General features: G+C 58.0%; 4 protein-coding genes across 4 annotated transcripts; 1 reads left to right on the top strand and 3 right to left on the bottom strand.

Annotated features, from left to right (window-relative positions):
• Positions 1-1,594: 1,594 nt before the first annotated feature.
• On the bottom strand, positions 1,595-2,654 carry D7B24_001727 (uncharacterized protein; the record flags this gene model as incomplete). Its single annotated transcript, XM_028635948.1, has 2 exons — positions 1,595-2,080; positions 2,421-2,654. The coding sequence occupies 2 exons, from the start codon at positions 2,652-2,654 to the stop codon at positions 1,595-1,597; spliced, it is 720 nt and encodes a 239-aa protein (XP_028491680.1).
• Positions 2,655-9,205: 6,551 nt separating this feature from the next.
• Positions 9,206-11,204, top strand: D7B24_001726 (uncharacterized protein; the record flags this gene model as incomplete). Its single annotated transcript, XM_028635947.1, has 4 exons — positions 9,206-9,265; positions 9,319-9,364; positions 9,937-10,459; positions 10,541-11,204. The coding sequence occupies 4 exons, from the start codon at positions 9,206-9,208 to the stop codon at positions 11,202-11,204; spliced, it is 1,293 nt and encodes a 430-aa protein (XP_028491679.1).
• A 563-nt stretch (positions 11,205-11,767) lies between these two features.
• Positions 11,768-12,616, bottom strand: TRM9 (tRNA methyltransferase, has a role in tRNA modification; the record flags this gene model as incomplete). The annotated part of the gene is made up of 1 exon (XM_028635946.1): positions 11,768-12,616. The coding sequence occupies one exon, from the start codon at positions 12,614-12,616 to the stop codon at positions 11,768-11,770; it is 849 nt and encodes a 282-aa protein (XP_028491678.1).
• A 2,680-nt stretch (positions 12,617-15,296) lies between these two features.
• XYD1 (D-xylose 1-dehydrogenase (NADP(+))) lies at positions 15,297-16,531 on the bottom strand (the record flags this gene model as incomplete). The annotated part of the gene is made up of 2 exons (XM_028635945.1): positions 15,297-16,423; positions 16,480-16,531. The coding sequence occupies 2 exons, from the start codon at positions 16,529-16,531 to the stop codon at positions 15,297-15,299; spliced, it is 1,179 nt and encodes a 392-aa protein (XP_028491677.1).
• Between the last annotated feature and the right edge of the window lie 1,047 nt (positions 16,532-17,578).

Genomic DNA, 17,578 nt, shown 5'->3' with positions numbered 1-17,578 from the left:
CTCTCCGTTCCGCCAGTCATGATCAACACACAGACAAGAACATGTAATGCGCCCAAACTCTATCAACTGCCGTTGCCAAGGCAGCACTCATGGTAATGGCCATGTCAGTGTGGCGAAAGCCGTCAATTTTACCTAGGTACCTAGCCTAGATGAACCCTAACTTTACTGAACAACTTTGGGAGACAAATGACGGTTATTCGACCAGCGAGATGATCCTGATATCGGACTACCCTACCAGCCTTGGCAAGCTGTCATGTGAGCGCAGCGCGTCCGCCGGAAACTCATTACACTTGTATCACAATAATTTATACCTTGCCGTCCCAATTCAGACGCTTTCCTATACACCACTGGAGACGGCCATCCGCCTCATCCGGCCGACTCAGCCCTTGCCAACCCTGCCACGACGCACTCCACGTTTGAGTCCTTCCCCTTCCGGATTCATGATCAGCACCCAAACCCTGTCCGATCTGCCTCCTTTTTCATGCCGAACCGGTCACCCCTCCCGCCCGGCATTTCACATGCGGAGCCGAGCGGATGAAGTGTGCCCCAAGTGAGGCTGCTGGTCGGACATGTTGCTTTCTTATCCGGCGTACTACGAACTACTACTACTGGGTCTGGCTTCACGTCCTGTCACTTCCCCACAAACTTCTGTCGTAGAGCGGGCCTCCCCCCCCTTGTCATTCATCGCTCACGGGTTGCAATTACAAACCACCATGCGATCCGGATGGCCCTTTCGTACAGTTGGCAAGGCTTCGAACTCTGGTGCCCCCATTGTGTGCATACTCTACCCACTGACAGGAGGAAGGGGGCTCCTTGGTGATCACAAGCCAGCTGCATCCCAACAGACCGCCTGCCGCAGCATCGCAATGCGCATGACGCCCGAAATGGAGAGAAACTGCACTGCGCTCGCCTTTGACACACTTCGGTCACAAGTTTGAAACATTTCTCGATTCCATCACACACACCCCCCGCCCTGCCGTCCAGCCAGTCTTGATCTGGACCACACCGCGAGCCGCCTTCATCAGACGACACGGGGCGGGGGCACGTCCCTTGTCGCGTCCTCCGCACCCTGTCCGACACGGCGCTCCTGATCGTGGGCCCTGCCGCGCCTGTTTGGTGGGGCCTCCGCGGGCGTCGTCGAGAGGGTTGTTTCACGGCTGGCGGTAAACGTGCGCACACCTGCTGTGTGTTCGTCCGGAGATGCGCGATCAACCTATTTGGGAGAAGAACCAACAGAACCAACAGAACCCCGTGGCTCGTCATCTACATCTTAACCGTGTGCGCGGTTTGCTCTCCTGGGCATCTGATGTTTCCCCAGGCCTCACCAGAGGCACTTTGTCAGTCTTTTGACCTGCACACCCCATGAGGTGCGTGGCCCGCGGAATGGAAGTATTCAAACAAGGCCAGATTGTGTTTATGCAGCACATCTGATGTTCGAGACTTGTGATAGTTGCAACGGAGCATGTGTTGGTTGGGATGGGCATGTGTTTGCTGCTGATGACTACCGTTGCTTGGTCCCCGGGGGCATACCCTGAGTATTGTGCAGCGAACGAGATCCCTTGCATCCGGCATGCCAGACAATGCGATGGCCCCCCTAAATCTCTTCCATATCATCCAAATCATCCAGCACAGGCCAATCCCCCACTTCCACGCGCTCCGGGCGGACGAAGACGCCATGCTTCAGCGCAGACTCCTCGCCCCAGTAACGTGTCCCCTGGATACTGCCGTCGTTCTTCCCCACCGGCTCGTCGAGGTGTACGCCAACCCATGGCCCCGCGCCGCCTGGGATTGCGGGCACCTCCCCCACATACTTGATGACACCGCGCCTCGTGTCATCGCCGCCAACACGGCACCTACGGCCAGCGCCGATGCCGCGCTGCTGGATGTCGCGCTCGAACGCTTCAATCTTGGCCTGCTCGTGGCTTGGGGCGTCGGGGTCGAAGCGGCCCAGCTTCTGAGCCTTCTTCCAGGCAAGGACCGAGTCTGTCTTCTTCTCGTATTCCTCAACAGGGAGGACAAACTTTTCGACGCTCGTGTCATTAAAGTTGGGCTGAGCGTTGATGGGGCGCGTGTCCACGACCTGGGGCTTCGCGTTAGTGGCAAAATATCCGGCTGCCTGTGCAGTGGTTGGGCAGGCACGAAAGACGACTGGGTGGGCGGCGGCAACGTGTTCGGGACGAAAAGGCATCATCCCAGCATGTGTGCCATGTCTCATCGATCCGTGATCGCAAGCGTGGGCGGCGGATCTGCCTTGCCCAACCTTGACTCGTTGATCTGGATGGACATGAGACATTTTTCGACGGGTGAGATAGCAGCCCGGCACGAAAGCCAACCATGAACGGCTCCATCCCTAACACGTTGCCATTGCTGCCGCTGCCATGGCCGTGATTCGCCTCTTGCTATGGTGCCACCTGACTTACATGTAGTTCTGCATAGGGAGCCAGGGGATAGCTGGTCAGGGTGACGGCATCTTCGTCGGCAGCCTCAATGGGTTGACTGCCAGCTGGGGTCTTCAGTGAGAGCTTCTGAGAAGAAGGAGGCACGCCGGTTATGTGCTCAAGCTTGGAGCGTAAGGTGCTGATCGACCACGCGGGGGTGATGCGCCGCTCCGAGGAGGTGTTGGCGGAGATGACGTAAAGGGGAACGTCTGCCATTGTGTGTGCACTTCAGTAAGCAAACACAAGAAGCGCAAGGAAACGGCAATTCTGCGTATTGTCAGAACAGAACAGAGGTATCAAGCTGGAGGGCAAAACGTTAGGCAGCGTTGCGCGTAAACCATGAAGCGCGATGCTAGTGGAAAGCTGTAGAAGGGGGAGGGGCTGACAAACCAACAGGACGGTCCACGGCCAGACTACTGTCGAATGGGTTTGCTCGAGCTGTATGCAGTCGTTGCCCAGAGGTTGGAACAGATTTGAGCGGAAGAGCAAGATGATTTGCAAATGCCACGGTGGGGAGGTTTGGGATGACTTGCAGTTGAAGCGATCAAGTGAGGTTACAATGGCCGTGATATGTTTGCAAGTGGATATGTAATGGACGTTTTGGTGGGGCAGGCGCGGGCCAAGCCACAAGCTGTACCTTCCCAGCCACGATAAGGTATCAGTCAGTAGGAAGTAGTAGGTGCGTCGTGGTAGCCGAAGCATCGATAGCTAATAAATAGGTACGTCAAGAACGTCCCAGACTCGTTATCCCCTTTCCCAAATAGAGGGCATCGCGCACCACGTGGGCTGATCTGCCGCATAAATTGCAGGCTGCAAAGATCGGTCTCGTCCAGATGCTGCAGCCAGGGTCAAGATGCAAACGGATACATTGGCTCCTAGGTCCCTGAAGATGCTTCCTCAAGTGCATGGCGGTGCCGTTGATCCCAGCCTTACTACCAAGCAACATCCAACGGCACGAGGCACGCGGCAACTGGCAGAACCATCAGCATGCATTGTTACGCAAGGCTCCGAACCAAGGACCCGGCTCCTGACTTTGAGGGGCACTACCACAGAATTGTCTGGATCATTTGACAAAGACATTGATTGGCGCACCAAGCGTTTGTTGTTCAACATACAGAACCCATGAACAACCATTTGACTGGGAACACGACATGACGGCAACGACGGCATCGGTGCAGCGGCAGGGGCACGCCAGATTTCGCGCATCACCTTGTTCAAGCCCGGCTGCAACAAACGCGTTCATTCCCTCCACATTACCAAATACAAGGCATTATCCGTGTTGCAAACAGGACGAGGACGGTCGTTGTCCGTGATGGACATGGTGCCCAGCTGTGGATCCCCGAAAGCTGCATCTACAAGGCTAGGTTAACACCACCTGGTGGCAGACAAACGGATGGGAAGAAGCAACCAAGATCAGGCCCACAAGGTACCACCATTGTTTTCCTTCGATGCCGTACTAACGCTACTTGTTGTTGTCATCTTCCGGCAGCCGGCGCTACACTGCTGGGCACTACTTTACAATATACTCGTTGCGGTGGCCTCAGCCTCCAGCATCCGCCCGCGCCTGTGCCGATCCGCAAGGCAAATTTGACCATGGTGATGCTATCGCATTGACGATAACGTCAGCTAGCTTCGACGGCGTCGCCTTCTGGCTGCCTGAAAGCTGTCATCTTGAGCATCCTTGCTACCCGATTCCTGGGTGGGACGACAACAGCGTATGCCCGAATCGTGAGGAATTACGCCGTGAGCAGACAACTGATGGCCTCTCACCGCCACATTGGGTTCTGTGTCACCGACAGTCCTCCGTATGGATGAGCTTATGGAGGTTGCAGTACCCATCTCAGCGGGCGGATGTCGTTCTCGCAGGCCGTCATGATGCCCTGTGTCAATCCGGGGGAGGGCGTGGCCATAGCACCCATCTATACCTACTGCATTGTACCTACAATCTCGTTCGCCTATGGTGGTCGCTGGCTCAGGCCTCTAGGCACCCGAACCGCCTCTGGACACCACCTAGACCTGGGCCTAACACTCCCTTCCACACACACGCGCACACATCGCCGCGCGACAGTTCATCCCCAGGTCACTAGCCTGACATCTCTGACCTCTCGGTTGGATCCCGTCAGATCGTGCACAAGCGACCGCTGGGAACTGAGGCAGCTGGGACGTGCAAAACCCTGTCGGACTGCAAAAGTCCCGGGTTCTTCTGCGGTGCGTTGGCAGCGTTGCATGACCCGTGGCGTTGACGTTAGCTGCTCGGTGAGGTGACGGGCAAGCCTCCAAGGCAACTGTGTGTCTGGCATGAGGCTCGATTCTCGAGGCTGTGCACGGCCAACACAGAGGTTGGGTCTCCAGCGGTGGCGAGGAGACAGGGATGCACGCTGAGCTTACGAGCTTCACCAAGCCTTTATTGACACTCTTTTTGCTTCTGGCATCATTACAGGCGGTTGTTCATCTGGAGTGAGGACCCAACCGAGCCCCGTTGTTTCCAACATCCCATCTCCAGCCACCACGCGAGACGAGTATTCTACCTGCCGAAGCCAACGTCATTGAGGCTTCGACTACCCACGCCGCCCAGAATGCGATTGGTGCTCATTGCCAGCAGCAAAGCCGCAACAAGGATGGTTTGACGGGCTACCAATTCCTCCTGGCGAGGGTTGGGAGTGGCGAACACCCACATGCACCATAGCTCACTTGACCTTGCCCAACCAAAACCATGTGTGTCTAAACTGGGCGATGAACGAAATTCTAAGTTCTGGATAGAATATGGCACATTTACAGCCCTGATACGATGGGCCTGGAGCCGAGCCCTCAAGACATGGTCCGAATCCGATCAGCCTCACTGAGCTGCGACAACGAAAGATGACTCGAAGCCGCGCGGGGCAACTATTTTCGCCAGAAACGGAAGGCCGTCATCGCTCGTGATCTCTGATAGCCCAAGTCAGGTATCAAGAATTAACATGCCGTAGCCACATAACTGCGACATCGGCGGGAATCCCGCAAGAGTTGTGAAACGACGACGTTGAAGGTTGCACACAGCCATGACACGGTGAGCACGTGTTCGAACAACCACCTAACATCTGAGTGCACACAAGGAGTGGCCTGGACAGCCTCGCCCAGAACATTGCAATCCTGTGGCTTTCGGAGCGCGGCCTAATAACGGGCGCGGCGACATGCTGCAGCCTTAAAATAACGAGAGGCTCTCCTTGTCGGCACACCCCTTCAATGAAGTATGACGTTGGGTTTCGCGTGTTGAAGGATTCGGCTGCTTCTCAGGCTGATGAGTAATTTTGGGTAGCATTGAGCTGGGCATGTCCCGTCACGTCTCATGAAGGCTAATCTTAGAGATGGAAGAGATACGGAGTATGAGGGACAGCAAGGACAGGGTAAGCATGGCAGGCCGAATGAGTTTTCCTTTGTCTATCCTTTTTCTCCATCCCATGTGGCATCATCACTTTGCTTCTCCAGCTGTTTCAGCGCCTTCAATACCTTCACTCGACCTCCACTGTCGCCCCGAAAATTCAACACGCACATGCCGGAGCCCCGGCCACTTCGGGACAGCTGATGTCAGGCACCGACAAAGTACAATGAACCGGTCAACCTAATCATGTGCACATGGCTGGAGCAAGGACTGCGACGACGACGACGACCTGACCATGCCATTGGAGCCGGTGTAGGGCCCAAAGGTGGTGTGCGGCGACTCGCTCTCACAGGCCCAGCACAGTCCCCCGTTCGCACCCGGGGCTAGCATGTCCTAGCAAAGACCGACGATCATGGTTCATGGCAGTTTCGCGAAGCATCCTTCAGCGCTTCTTCTGTCATTCACCAGCACCAGCACCAGCGCCCGAGAGGGCTCAGCCCACCCAGCGCACGCTGCCCTTACCTTGTTGTCCTGACAAGATGCCCAGCAAGAGACGAGCAAGAAAAAATTTACCGCCCTGGTCCTGGGAATGAGTCTGTTGGCTTGGACTAGCAAAAAAAGGCTTGACCGCCAGTTCATTGCCAGCCACCCCGCCAATCCGCGACGACTCTAAACAGGTGATCCTCCTTAGGACTGAAAGTCGAGAGGGAACGAGGAACACGACGGCAAAGATGACGAGGTCCGCACAAGTACGGACGGGCGCAGACGCAGCAACAAGACCACCAGTGTCAGGCCAGGCCAAGTAAGCCATGGCCAGAAGAGCATCAGGATCGTCTAAGCTTCCTGGTGCTTCCCGAGAGCCGTTGTCTCTTGTTGCCCAGCATTGGCCCTCTGTTGGTTTGTTCCCTCGAAGTCGAGACAAGCCTCATTCTCGATCCAACCTACCACATCCACCGCAGACTCTACCGGCTCCTTATGACTCCCCGGGCCAGAGTTCCCCCTTTGGCGTCGTGTTGCCATGCTGCCATGCAACGAACAGAAAAAACATGCCGCACAGACGCCGCAGTTTGACCTCGAACCGAGAAAGCATAACCCCCCTAATTTCATCAAACCCCAGCAACACACACAGACACACGGACAAAGCATCAGAAAGGAATTGCTGTCTCCTGCGCGACCTGGGGCCCTCGACAGCCTCGTTCGATCCTGTGGCCCACCGCGGGCTCCGGCGCGCAGCAGGGCCCGCTGGTGCAGCCCAGTCTAGTCTGATGACAGCTGCCCACCCAGACAAAGCTGGCGGGCCCCAGGCGAGGTCCGGAGAAAGACAACGCCAGGTCTTGGTGGAGGGCGGCCGAGCGCAACGTACAGTACGCATCTCAAGCAGAGAGACAGAAGCAACAATGCAGATTCCCAGCCTCTCTATGCGGGAAGTTGTCCGGCCAGTCAGCCGTCTGTTCGCAACGCAGAGTCGATTTCTTTTGTCCCATCGCGTAACCTCAATCAATCGACTGTCTAACACGGTACTTCTTGCGTGTGCGTCCATCACTCAACGTGCAGCAAGCTAGCCCGCAGCACACAGGGCGCAACGTGCAGCACTCGACATTCGACGCAAGTGCAAGTGTCCCCCCCCCCCTCGAGCCCCTCTCCGGCAATGCTTCCTCCAAACTGGTATCCCCGAGGATCCGCACCAGCATCCTGACTTGCTGCCCTTTGCTTGCGGTTTCAGAGTCTTTTCCTGCCATGCAACCTCGCGACAGTCACCGCATTCCGCCATCTCCACGCTTGCGCCGCCCTAAAGCTGGCTCCGATGTGCCCCAGCGGCCCCCAATGCCCGAACTCTTGATACCCTGCGATCGCAGTGCGCCACACTGCCTTGTCAAACCTTCTTGACGTCCTCGTCTTGATCCACGAGTTTGGGTGAGCCTTGCGACTGTCCAGCCACTCATTGATAGGCCTTGTGTCCACGACCCTGTCATGCTCAAATCCACACATCTCGTCGCAAAAGAGCCAACCTTTGAGGCAAGCCGAGGAGGAAGAGGACACGCCGCAGAACGTTGGATCCTCTGACGTGCGTCATTAACCCGCATCTCGCCTTCTTGATGTTTTAGCGTGTTGGACGAGCAGCAGATCGTGGATGTGAAAGTGGGCATGTTCGGTCCAGGAGGTCATGCATGAATTCGTGGCCATGCCATCATGTCGGCTAACCCCCAAGTCAACCATCTCACCCCCCTCCCGGATCTGCTGCCCAGCGGAACTCACCAGCACGGCGGCTGGTCAGGTTGCGTGGGACGTCGATGAACAGGACAGGGTTCGCCAACACAGCAGACACAGCACGAGGGTGCGGCACCAAGAGCATCAACAAGCAGACATCCATATCCGCACACACACAGGGGGGGGGAGGGGTGGGAATGCAGGGGGCGTGTGGTCCTCGGGAGAAGCCTGTGCGCAAGCGCCTGAAAAGGGGGGCGTGGTGGTCTTTCACACATGTGCCCTCCTCAACCGCTCGCCTGGTGATCCATGTCGCCTTTTCAGAGCCACGACCTAGGCGAGAAAACACTTGTTGAGCCTTTGACAGATGCATCATTACTCGTCAGGTTGTCGCTCTTCAGGTTCTTCAACACGCCGCCCGCCCGCGCCGGCCACTGCACTGCCAGCCCAACACACGTACCCAAACAGCCGCCCCGTCCCTATATGACCTCAACTTATACATTTGGCTAGGCCCTGCGCGTCTGCTTGTTGACCTGATCAGGCGGCTGCTGATCCGGACGCTGTTCACATACGCAGAGCCCAGCAGACGGACCCCCCTTCTTCTCCACAGCCCATCCATCTCTTGTTAACCTGGCCTCTCTGTTCCTTTTCCCACACCCCCTTACAACCCCCATCCTGCTGCTTGCTTGCTTGCTTGCCTGCCTGCCTGCCTGCCTTCCTGCCTGCCCTGTCTGTCTGGCTCTCAACCCCCTGTGCCCTGGCACCTGGCTCGCGCGCCCCCCGTCTACACAACCTGGTACTTCTCTCTCTATGAGTTGCCTTGCCCTTCGCCTCCTCCCGTTCCTTCTTTCGACGATTCCGCTTCCGAGAGCGAGGTAGGGGTCACAGAGAGAAAGAGGGTCGTCTGTCACTTGTGCTAAACAGACCCCAGTTCTCGAATCTCATCCCCCACTTAGCCCAGCTGTCTCCTCCACTCCTCTTCAACCCATCATCGTCCTCCTGGCTACCTTGCTAGGCTCCTTTTTAGTTCTCTCCTCCTCTTTCTCTCCAGATCTCGCCCTATCCTACCCAGTCCTGTACCTTACCTGCGAATTCGTACAGTAGGCTCCTCCGTCCATCCCACCTCATCCGCAAGCTCCCGAACGTCGCGAACCGGCTTGTACCTTGTTCGTTGGCCTCTACCGACTTTCTGGAGGGGCGAACGATGCCTTGGGTGCAGCTGCTACTTCCTTTCACGGCAAAGTCTTGCGCCAGCAACAGCCTGGTTTGACTGACGTATATCCCAACGACCGCTGTCTTTCGACGTCTGACATCCAGCTGGATTCCGCCCTCTTCTTCTTTCTCGCCCTCCTCTCGTCTTTCAGTACCCGCCGCCTACGCTGTTGCCTCACCCAAGATCCATACAGCCTCTTTTTCCGTTCATTGGCTACCAAGTTCCCCAGAGGGGCCAATCATGTTGACGACCCTCACTTAAAACGCCCTCGACGCCTGGTACGCCCCCTGGAACCGGCTGTAGACTTTGGAGATCTCTCCTTTTCTTCGCCTACCTCACCGGACGTCCTCTTCCTGCCATCTTAGACATTTCTTCAGAAACGACCGAGGCTCCATCTGCCCGGCGCTGTCTCACTTGACAGACTGCAAGCTGTTCCCTATACTAATACCATCAACGACGACGACGACCATCGACTGAAACGTTTCACCAGAGATTTTCTGGAAGAGCCGCGACCTCCGGCAACGTGACGACGAGAACACGACCATCGCAGATCCCTCCCCAAGGACAGCACGGCCTGAAAACGAGCCATATATCGCTAACTCGATCCTGCCCTCGCCAAAATCAGTGCTAAGAAGCTTCTGATAATCCCCCAGTGACCGTGGCGCGCACTTGTCGTGCCAATGACAAAGCGAGGCCTACGCATTCCACTACCCCCTCCCTAGGCCGTTCAACCGTCACCGTGGATATCGCGTCCCTGCTCAAAGCCTCCGACTCGGAAGAGTCTGCCGCGCCTCCGCCGCCGCTCACCCAGCAACAGCAGCAGCAGCAACCGCTGCTCTTCACCCGGCCCGCGTCGATCCCGCCGGGCCTCCCCCAAGTTATCACCACGGCGACCGCCGCCCCCGCCCACGGATTACCCCTGTATGTACCATCTCAGGTAACACATCAGCCGCCGCCCCCGCTCCCACAGGGACCGCCGGTCGTCGGGGGCGGTGGCGGCGGCAGCAAACGCGGGGCGTCCACGCACCCCACAGAGTCTCCTGCCAAGAAACAGAGCAAGTGGTCGCCGGACGAAGATGCCCTGATCATCGAACTCCGCGGTAGCGGCATGAAGTGGGAGGATATTTCAAAACGCCTGCCCGGCCGGAGCGCCATCAGCTGCCGCCTGCACTACCAGAATTACCTCGAAAGGCGCAGCGAGTGGGACGAGGAGAAGAAGACCAAGCTCGCGCGGCTGTACGAGAGGTAGGCTTTTTTTTATCTGGACCCTGGCATTCGATCGTACTCAGGGTAGGAGACTGAGAGGAAAATTAACGTTTGTCACAGGCTCAAACCCGAAATGTGGGCCAAGCTCGCCGAAGAAATGGCCGTTCCCTGGCGCGCCGCTGAGGCCATGCACTGGCAGCTCGGCGAGGCAGACATTGCTCGTCGTAACGGCGTCACGCCTTTCTCCCTCGCTGCTGTCAACGTGGAGCAGCCGCAGCAGTCACAGCCGCCGCTCGCCGCTCGCAATTCCCCATCGAGGCAGCAGCACCATCATCATCACCACCACGCCCACTCGCACTCGCAAGGCAGCATTGCACCCCCGCCGCAGGCTAGGTTCCCGAGGGCCGGCGGATACTCGCCGCTGACTGGCAGCCGGAGGCGTGAGAGCCTACCGCCACCGCCGCCTCCCCAAGTGATGCAGCAGATGCACCAGTTGCACGAGCCTGGCCCGGGCCTGGCGCCGATACAAAGCCGTGTTGGAGCCGGAGGAGGCATCGGCGGAGGCGGCGCGCTGCCTGGGCTCGCCGAACTCACGACGGGGGTTAGTCCCTACAGCACGCCGGCATACGTATTGGGTGGCTTGGGTCCGCCGGGACGGAGTCCGGGGGCGAGCCCGCTCGGAACCGGTCTCCATTACAGCATGGGGGAAGGGTTACCAGGTATCAAGAGGAGGGCGAGTCCGGGCGGGGAGCTCCAGAGAGAGTCGAGCCGGAGGCGCAGGTGAGAGGCAGATCCGGCCTCGCCACAAAGGGTTCGGCGGAGAACAACAACTACAACAGATGTAGCAAGACGGGCAAAGCATTATTCCTTTTTCTTTTTTATTGACACGAAAGGCAGCATCAAGCGACATTCTGGTTCGTAGAAAGAGCAGGGTGTAGGTTGCTGAAGGAGAACGGGTGGGAAAAGAACATACACGAAAAGTTGGAGGCAGTCTGCTTTATGCTGGATGGAATCGGGACCACGAGGGAGCAATGGGTGTGAGGTCTTCGACTCGGAAGACGCAAGGGCGGACACCACAGGCCGTCAGGAAATTTGGGTGGTGGGGTGATGAAGAAATATGGACGGGAGTCAATACTATGGCTATGGATTATTTACTGGATGGTGGGGAGTAGGGGCCAGAAAGCATGGCGAGTTCAACTTAGAACGCAGGCGCGGACGTGAGCGGCGAGATAGTCATAGATTCCCCAAAGCTTTTTTTTTATATTCACTTGTTTCATCTACAGGCTTCCTCATCTTGACGCGAGATTCTTTGTAGCAAACAAAAAAATTAGAAGATTTAGGTACATTTTACGTTTCGTTCGGCCCCCGCGAGCAGATGGCCCACCAGTTATCCCTCTCGTACCCGCTCTCAAGTACGACACCACCGACAGCTTGAACGTCAGCGTCGAGCTCACCCTCCTTGTAAAGGTGGTAGTAGCGGTGCCACGTCTCGTCTGGCTTCTCCTCTGCTACCGGCTCGACGGCGGCGTCGCGCTTGGGCTGGTTGGCTTTCGTGACCCAGGGGACGAGCTGGTCCTGCGGAGCAGAGGCGTCCCAGCCGCGGCGAGAGTTGCGCTGCTCCAGGGCCCAGACGAAGAGGAGGGCCTTGCCGTTGGCGGGAACGAGGGTGTCGAGGATGGCGCGAACGGCGGCGCGACGACGGGACGGTGTAGAGAGGTGGTGTAGGACGGCGATGGAGAGGGCAAAGTCGACGGAAGAGAGACGGTAGGGGAGAGTTAGCGAGTCGGCGACGATGACCTCATTGCGCCGTGCCGACGGGACTGTGGTGGTCACTTCGACGGGAGGCTCGTCGCCTTTGGCCTTCTTCGGGGGCGCGCCGCTGCCGCCTGTGTTGTCACGGGCGAGGGCGACGAGGTTGGCGCTGCGATCGGAGCCTAGGAGATGGAGGTGAGGGCTCACGGCGAGATACTTGCCGTTGCCGCAGCCAATATCCAGACCTACCGCACCAGCGGGCAGTGAGTCGAGGAAGGAGGCGACACGAGGCCAAGGCTTGTGGCGGGTGGCTGAGAAGTGGGGGGCAATGGCCTCATAGACGGCGTGAACGTGGGTAGACTCGTAGGTGGCGGCCGTGTCTTCGGATGCTGGGGCTGTAGGGGCCTGTGATGCCACAGGAGCCGCTGCCGTGTCTGTTGACATGTTGGCTGCTGGTCCGTGGGCGGCTGGAGGTGGAAATGGGTGAGTGAGGCTGAAGGTCCTTCCCTTGCCCTCAAGCAGCGGGCCCTAGATCAGACGAAGAAAGTGGTGGTTGGGCGGCAAAGGTGGGCTTGCTTCTTGTCGGGTCGTCCCTTTCCTTTCCCTTTGGTTCCCTGACTTGCTTTGACAAGGAAATTGACGCCCTCGGACCTCTCACGCTTCAGCTCTGGCTATACCTGAGTGTTCAAGACAGTCACGGAGAGGTACGTTCCCCGTCCTCAAGCTTCTCTTGCTCTTACTGCGTGCTTGTACAGACACGCCCTTGTCAGGCCCTGGGTGGGCAAACGGCCGAGTAAGCAATCCTTCAATCTGGCGGCAGTCGCCTGACACTTGACAGGGCTTGGGCTGATGAGTGACGGTGCTCGGCCCTCCCTGTTGGTGATGGGCGGGTGGACACACGTCAACACGATGATGGCAGCCTTTGGTAGTCCGCTTATGGACTCGTTCGCGACCGGGTGATCGTGAAACCCTGTCAGCCACGGAGACTGGTGGGGGTGAAGCGACCAGATCGGCAAGGTCCTTTTTCTTGGTGTGTATGTGTAAATGGTGACCAAGCCGAGAGCGCGCTGGGTCTAGAGGTGCGAAGAAATAAAATAGCCTTCAGCGAGTGTTCAAAAGTGGGTTGTGGTTCTTAATCAGAAAAATAAGACTCAGGGTCAAGCGAGCCCCGTTCGGATCCCTGACGGACAATCCCTGTCCCTGTCTTAGCCGCGTGATCGACGCGCCCGACCGCGATGTTGGAACCACAGCAGCCGATGGTTGCTCTTCCGAGGGGGTTGCCGTTTTGGGCAGCCAACCTCTGACAGGTCCAGGGTGGATTGATATCAGGCGAAGCGCTGGAAGGCCCGTAGAAAAAAGACAGTCGCTTCGATGGCTGACGGTGGATGATAGCGACGAGGATGATGAGTAAGAGGAGATGAAGCGAATGTGGTCGAGATAGAGTTGGCACTAGGTATGATTGAGAAACTGTGTATTGTAGGCTCCAGGTTCTGCGCGTGTTGCCGTTGCCGTTGCCGCTGCCGCTGCCGACGAACCAGTTTGACGGGTACTAGAATAGCAGGATTGACGTGACACTGACTTGCCGCCTGGTGTTGCAACACAATAACGATCGAGTGACGACTTTCGGAAGGGGTGGGTGTGCGGCTACGAAGGAGAAGGCAAGGGAGCAGAGGTAGCCTGTCGAAATCTGTGTTTGGAAATAGAAGCGCTGAATGATGGAGATTTGGCGAGAGAAAGGGCAGGCAAAGCTGCAGGGGAGGGGTAAGGAGGAGAAGGAGGGGTCATGTCCAGGTTGGAGCGTCTGAGTCCACCATGGCCCTGTGTCGTAATTGACGTTTTGGCAGCTGCGTCTGAAGTCCACTTGCACCTGCCTGCCACTGCCTGTTCTTCTTGCCCCTCCCCTCCGGCTCGCCTACCCTACAGCCATTTGGTTGGGCACTCTACGAACAAAGGCGGGTGCGATTGAGCTTCAGTGGCTGGTGGGCCCGCTTCGGCGCCGCTCCGGATACTAGCGACCAAAGTACAGGATCACCGGCGGAGTCGGAGGCCGACGTCCGATGCGGCTTATGTAACTTGTCTCAGGTGCATTTCCGCACCTTATGCTCAGCCCGCGCGATGATACCAGCACTGCCGCTGAATCATCGTCGACTTCATTTCGGGACTCCTGGATGCCCTCTCCTAGCCTCTACCGCTAGCCTATTCTCTCTCTTCCCCATTCCCTTGGATTCTCATGCCATCTGTTCCTCCCGCTCCTTCTCGCTCGCTCTCTCTCTCCCTATCCTTGTCATCCCAAATCGATCCAGCATCTAAAGCCACACCCTGCGTCGCGCTCAGACCCTCGCTCCACCCGCAGCAGTTCGCAGCCCGCCAGCATGACAGACAGGCATGCTCTCTAATAAGGTATGCTGCCACTTCGGCCCCGCCCCTGCCCTGGGGGGGCCGACCGACCATGTCATCACATCCTGCGTAGGCAGGCCCGCGAATAGCGCCATACCCTTCTCCTCCCAGCAGTCATCACTTCTGTACAACCCGCGTCCATGGCCCTATTCGGCTCCCCTCCCCCATGCTGACCTCCTGCCTGTCATCACGTCGTATCACGGTTCTCCCCGCCCAGGGCCGCCGGCCTGTCCCCCCCGCCTCCACGCGAGATTCAGGTGAGCCGAATTGCAGGGCCACGACGTTCGCACGCGACGGCCCAGCCGATCGCGAACCATGTTCTTACAAAAAGCAGGAAGGGGAGGGGGGGCCGGGGGAAGACCTGCATCGTTTAATCTCCGGCCTTGCCAGTGACAATGACGAGCTGGCTTATTCCGGCCTGACTAGGCCCAACGACGTTGGCTTGTCAGTCTCGGCAGTTTGAACTCACGGTCACGCTGCATTTTTCACCATGCGCGCCCGCTGGTCGGCGTTCGGGAGAGGGCATCCGAGGGGGATAAAGGGGGGAGAGGAGGTCTGAGGGAGAAGTCACGTTGGCTCGCATGAAGTACGACGAAATGAGAGCTGACATTTGACAGGCATGGTTGACATCAATGTTTTCCTACTTGAGATCTCGCTACCAGACCTGCTCTACAGAACCAGCTGATGCTGCTGCTGCCCAATGCCCAGCTCGAAACCTGCGGAGACCTTACCGCCCTGTGTTGAGGGAGCTCTTAGGATCAAACTCGTGGCTCGTGATGAGGGCAGGGTACTCGACGCCTCCCTGCCTCAACGCCTCATCCATGACCTCCATGATGACGACGCTCTCCTCCCACGGCATGCCCTCGCTCTGGACTTTGCCGTCGCGCACGCACCGTGCCGCCTCGTCCGCCTCCCAGAAGAAGCCGTGACCCCAGCCGCCGCGCGACTCATCCTTGGGCAGCGGGCACTCGACGACCTCGACCTCGCCCTCGGCGGCCCCCTTGCGCACGACGCGGTAGCTGTCGGGCCGGAACGCCGGGTGCGCCACCTGGATCTCGCCCTTGGAACCCTGGATGCGGATGCCAGGTGTCTTGCCGGCGCCCGAGGCGTCCGTGTCGGCGCGCAGCGAAGTCGTAGCGATGCCGAGAGTGTTGTGCTTGGGGAAACGGACGATGATGGCTGTGCTGTCGTCGGCGCCGGTGGCGGCGTACTTGTTTAGGGCGGCAGTGACGACAGGCTTCTCCTTAGCGTCGGCGGCCTGCAGGTGGTAGAGGATCTGGAAGACCCAGGTCAGGGAGTATATGCCGAGGTCGAGAAGGGCGCCGCCGGCAAGGTCAGGGTTGACCATGCGGTGCGAGTCGGCAAAACTCAGACGGCCAGTGTCGTGGTCCTCGACATTGTTGAAGGACAGGTCTGCGGTGACGCGGGAGACGGTACCGATCTCGCCAGCCTGGACGAGCTCGCGGACCTTGAGGCTCAGGGGCTGGTAGCGGGTCCAGACGGCCTCCATGAAGAAGAGGTTCTTCTCTCGGGCCGTGGCGACGAGACGACGGGCCTGCTCGGCGGTGACGGTCAGAGCCTTCTCACAGAGGACGTGCTTGCCGGCACGCAGGGCCAGCATGGCGTTCTGGAAGTGGTGGGAGTGCGGGGTGGCGACGTAGATGATATCAACATCGGGATCGGCAACGAGCTCGGCGTAGGAACCGTACGTCTTAGCCTCCTGGGGGCCGTCAATCTTGGTGAGGAAGTCGCGAGCCTTCTGGGCATCGCGGGATGAGGACACGGCGACGATGCGGTGGGCAACGTCAGACACATCGCGGGTGGCGGGGTTTGTCAGTAGGTCCTTGCTGAAAGCTTTATCATGTCAGCTATGATCATCAGGCCTGGCGGCGATTCGAGAGACGACTCACTCTCAGCGATCCAGCCGGTGGCTAGGATGCCCCAACGCAGAGTGAAAGACATGGTGGGGGTATTGTTGTGGTCGGGTATTTGGCGGCACACGATGCTCGATGAACGCAGCAGCGAAAGGATTGCGAGAAAATGCGCAGCAGCACCTTGTTAGGTATGTCAGGATTCAAGCAGCAGAGGACTGGTATGGACACGAAAATGCTGTCGTCGTCAAGATGGAGAGCTGCCCTTGTCCCCTATTTTAGGTCGGAAGCTCCTCATCCATGCGGGGTAGCTCTGGTTGTCGATGCGACGTAACAGCGAATTGGAGACACACAATCACCACCGGCGGCGGCCCTCCCTTCCACACAAAGACCATACCATCATGAGGCGGGGGGGAACAGTCCCGATACTCCGCGAGCTCCATCGAAAAGGATCGAGGCCGTCACTTAGTGCTGTGTAAACCGGGTAAATCCCGGTAGCAGAGGGGGAAACGAGCGGGAAACGGAGGAGAAGTGCCTCACCGTGCGACTCACCCGCGTAGCCCCGCGCTAAAAGTCATGTAGGTTGGATGGATTTATCATCATGCAAATGTTGAGTGTGGTAGTAGCGAACTTGAGCTTGAACATGGTTTGCAGAGGCAACCCTTATCTCCTCGGTGTGAGACCTTTGACCAACGGCTTGTCTGTCAAATGGCAACGTTTTGCAAAGGCAGCAGCAGCAGCTCACCTCGTTCGCAGCTGCCCTCAACCATCTGGTACCCCTCATCTGTATTCTGGCGACGGTGATGTCATCGCCTGTCAGTGGCTCCGTCCGTCTGGACAGGCGAGGCAGGACAGTGCCCCAAGACGAGGAAGGACCACGAGCCTGAGCGGTGCCTTCCTGAGGTGTTCCGGGTTCAAAGACGTGCTGACAGACTTGGCGGCACTTGATCATGCAGACAGACAGACAGACGGTCGCTTGATTCCTCTTCTCCTTGAGGCCGTTTTCCCGGCCTAGTGGGCTTAGAGAACACCATTTCCTCTGCTTCCTGGGCCTCAAGCCTTAAGCCCTGGCACCTTGATGTCGGTCGAATCTACACTTGTAGCTAGCCAGCATCGAATATTATATACTCTTCAACAT

Source organism: Verticillium nonalfalfae, assembly GCF_003724135.2.
Source record: "Verticillium nonalfalfae strain VnAa140/NRRL 66861 chromosome Unknown scaffold_137, whole genome shotgun sequence".
NCBI classification, from domain to species: domain Eukaryota; kingdom Fungi; phylum Ascomycota; class Sordariomycetes; order Glomerellales; family Plectosphaerellaceae; genus Verticillium; species Verticillium nonalfalfae.
The sequence above is the reverse complement of the archived record's forward strand: the minus strand, read 5'-3'. Positions and strand labels throughout refer to the sequence as shown.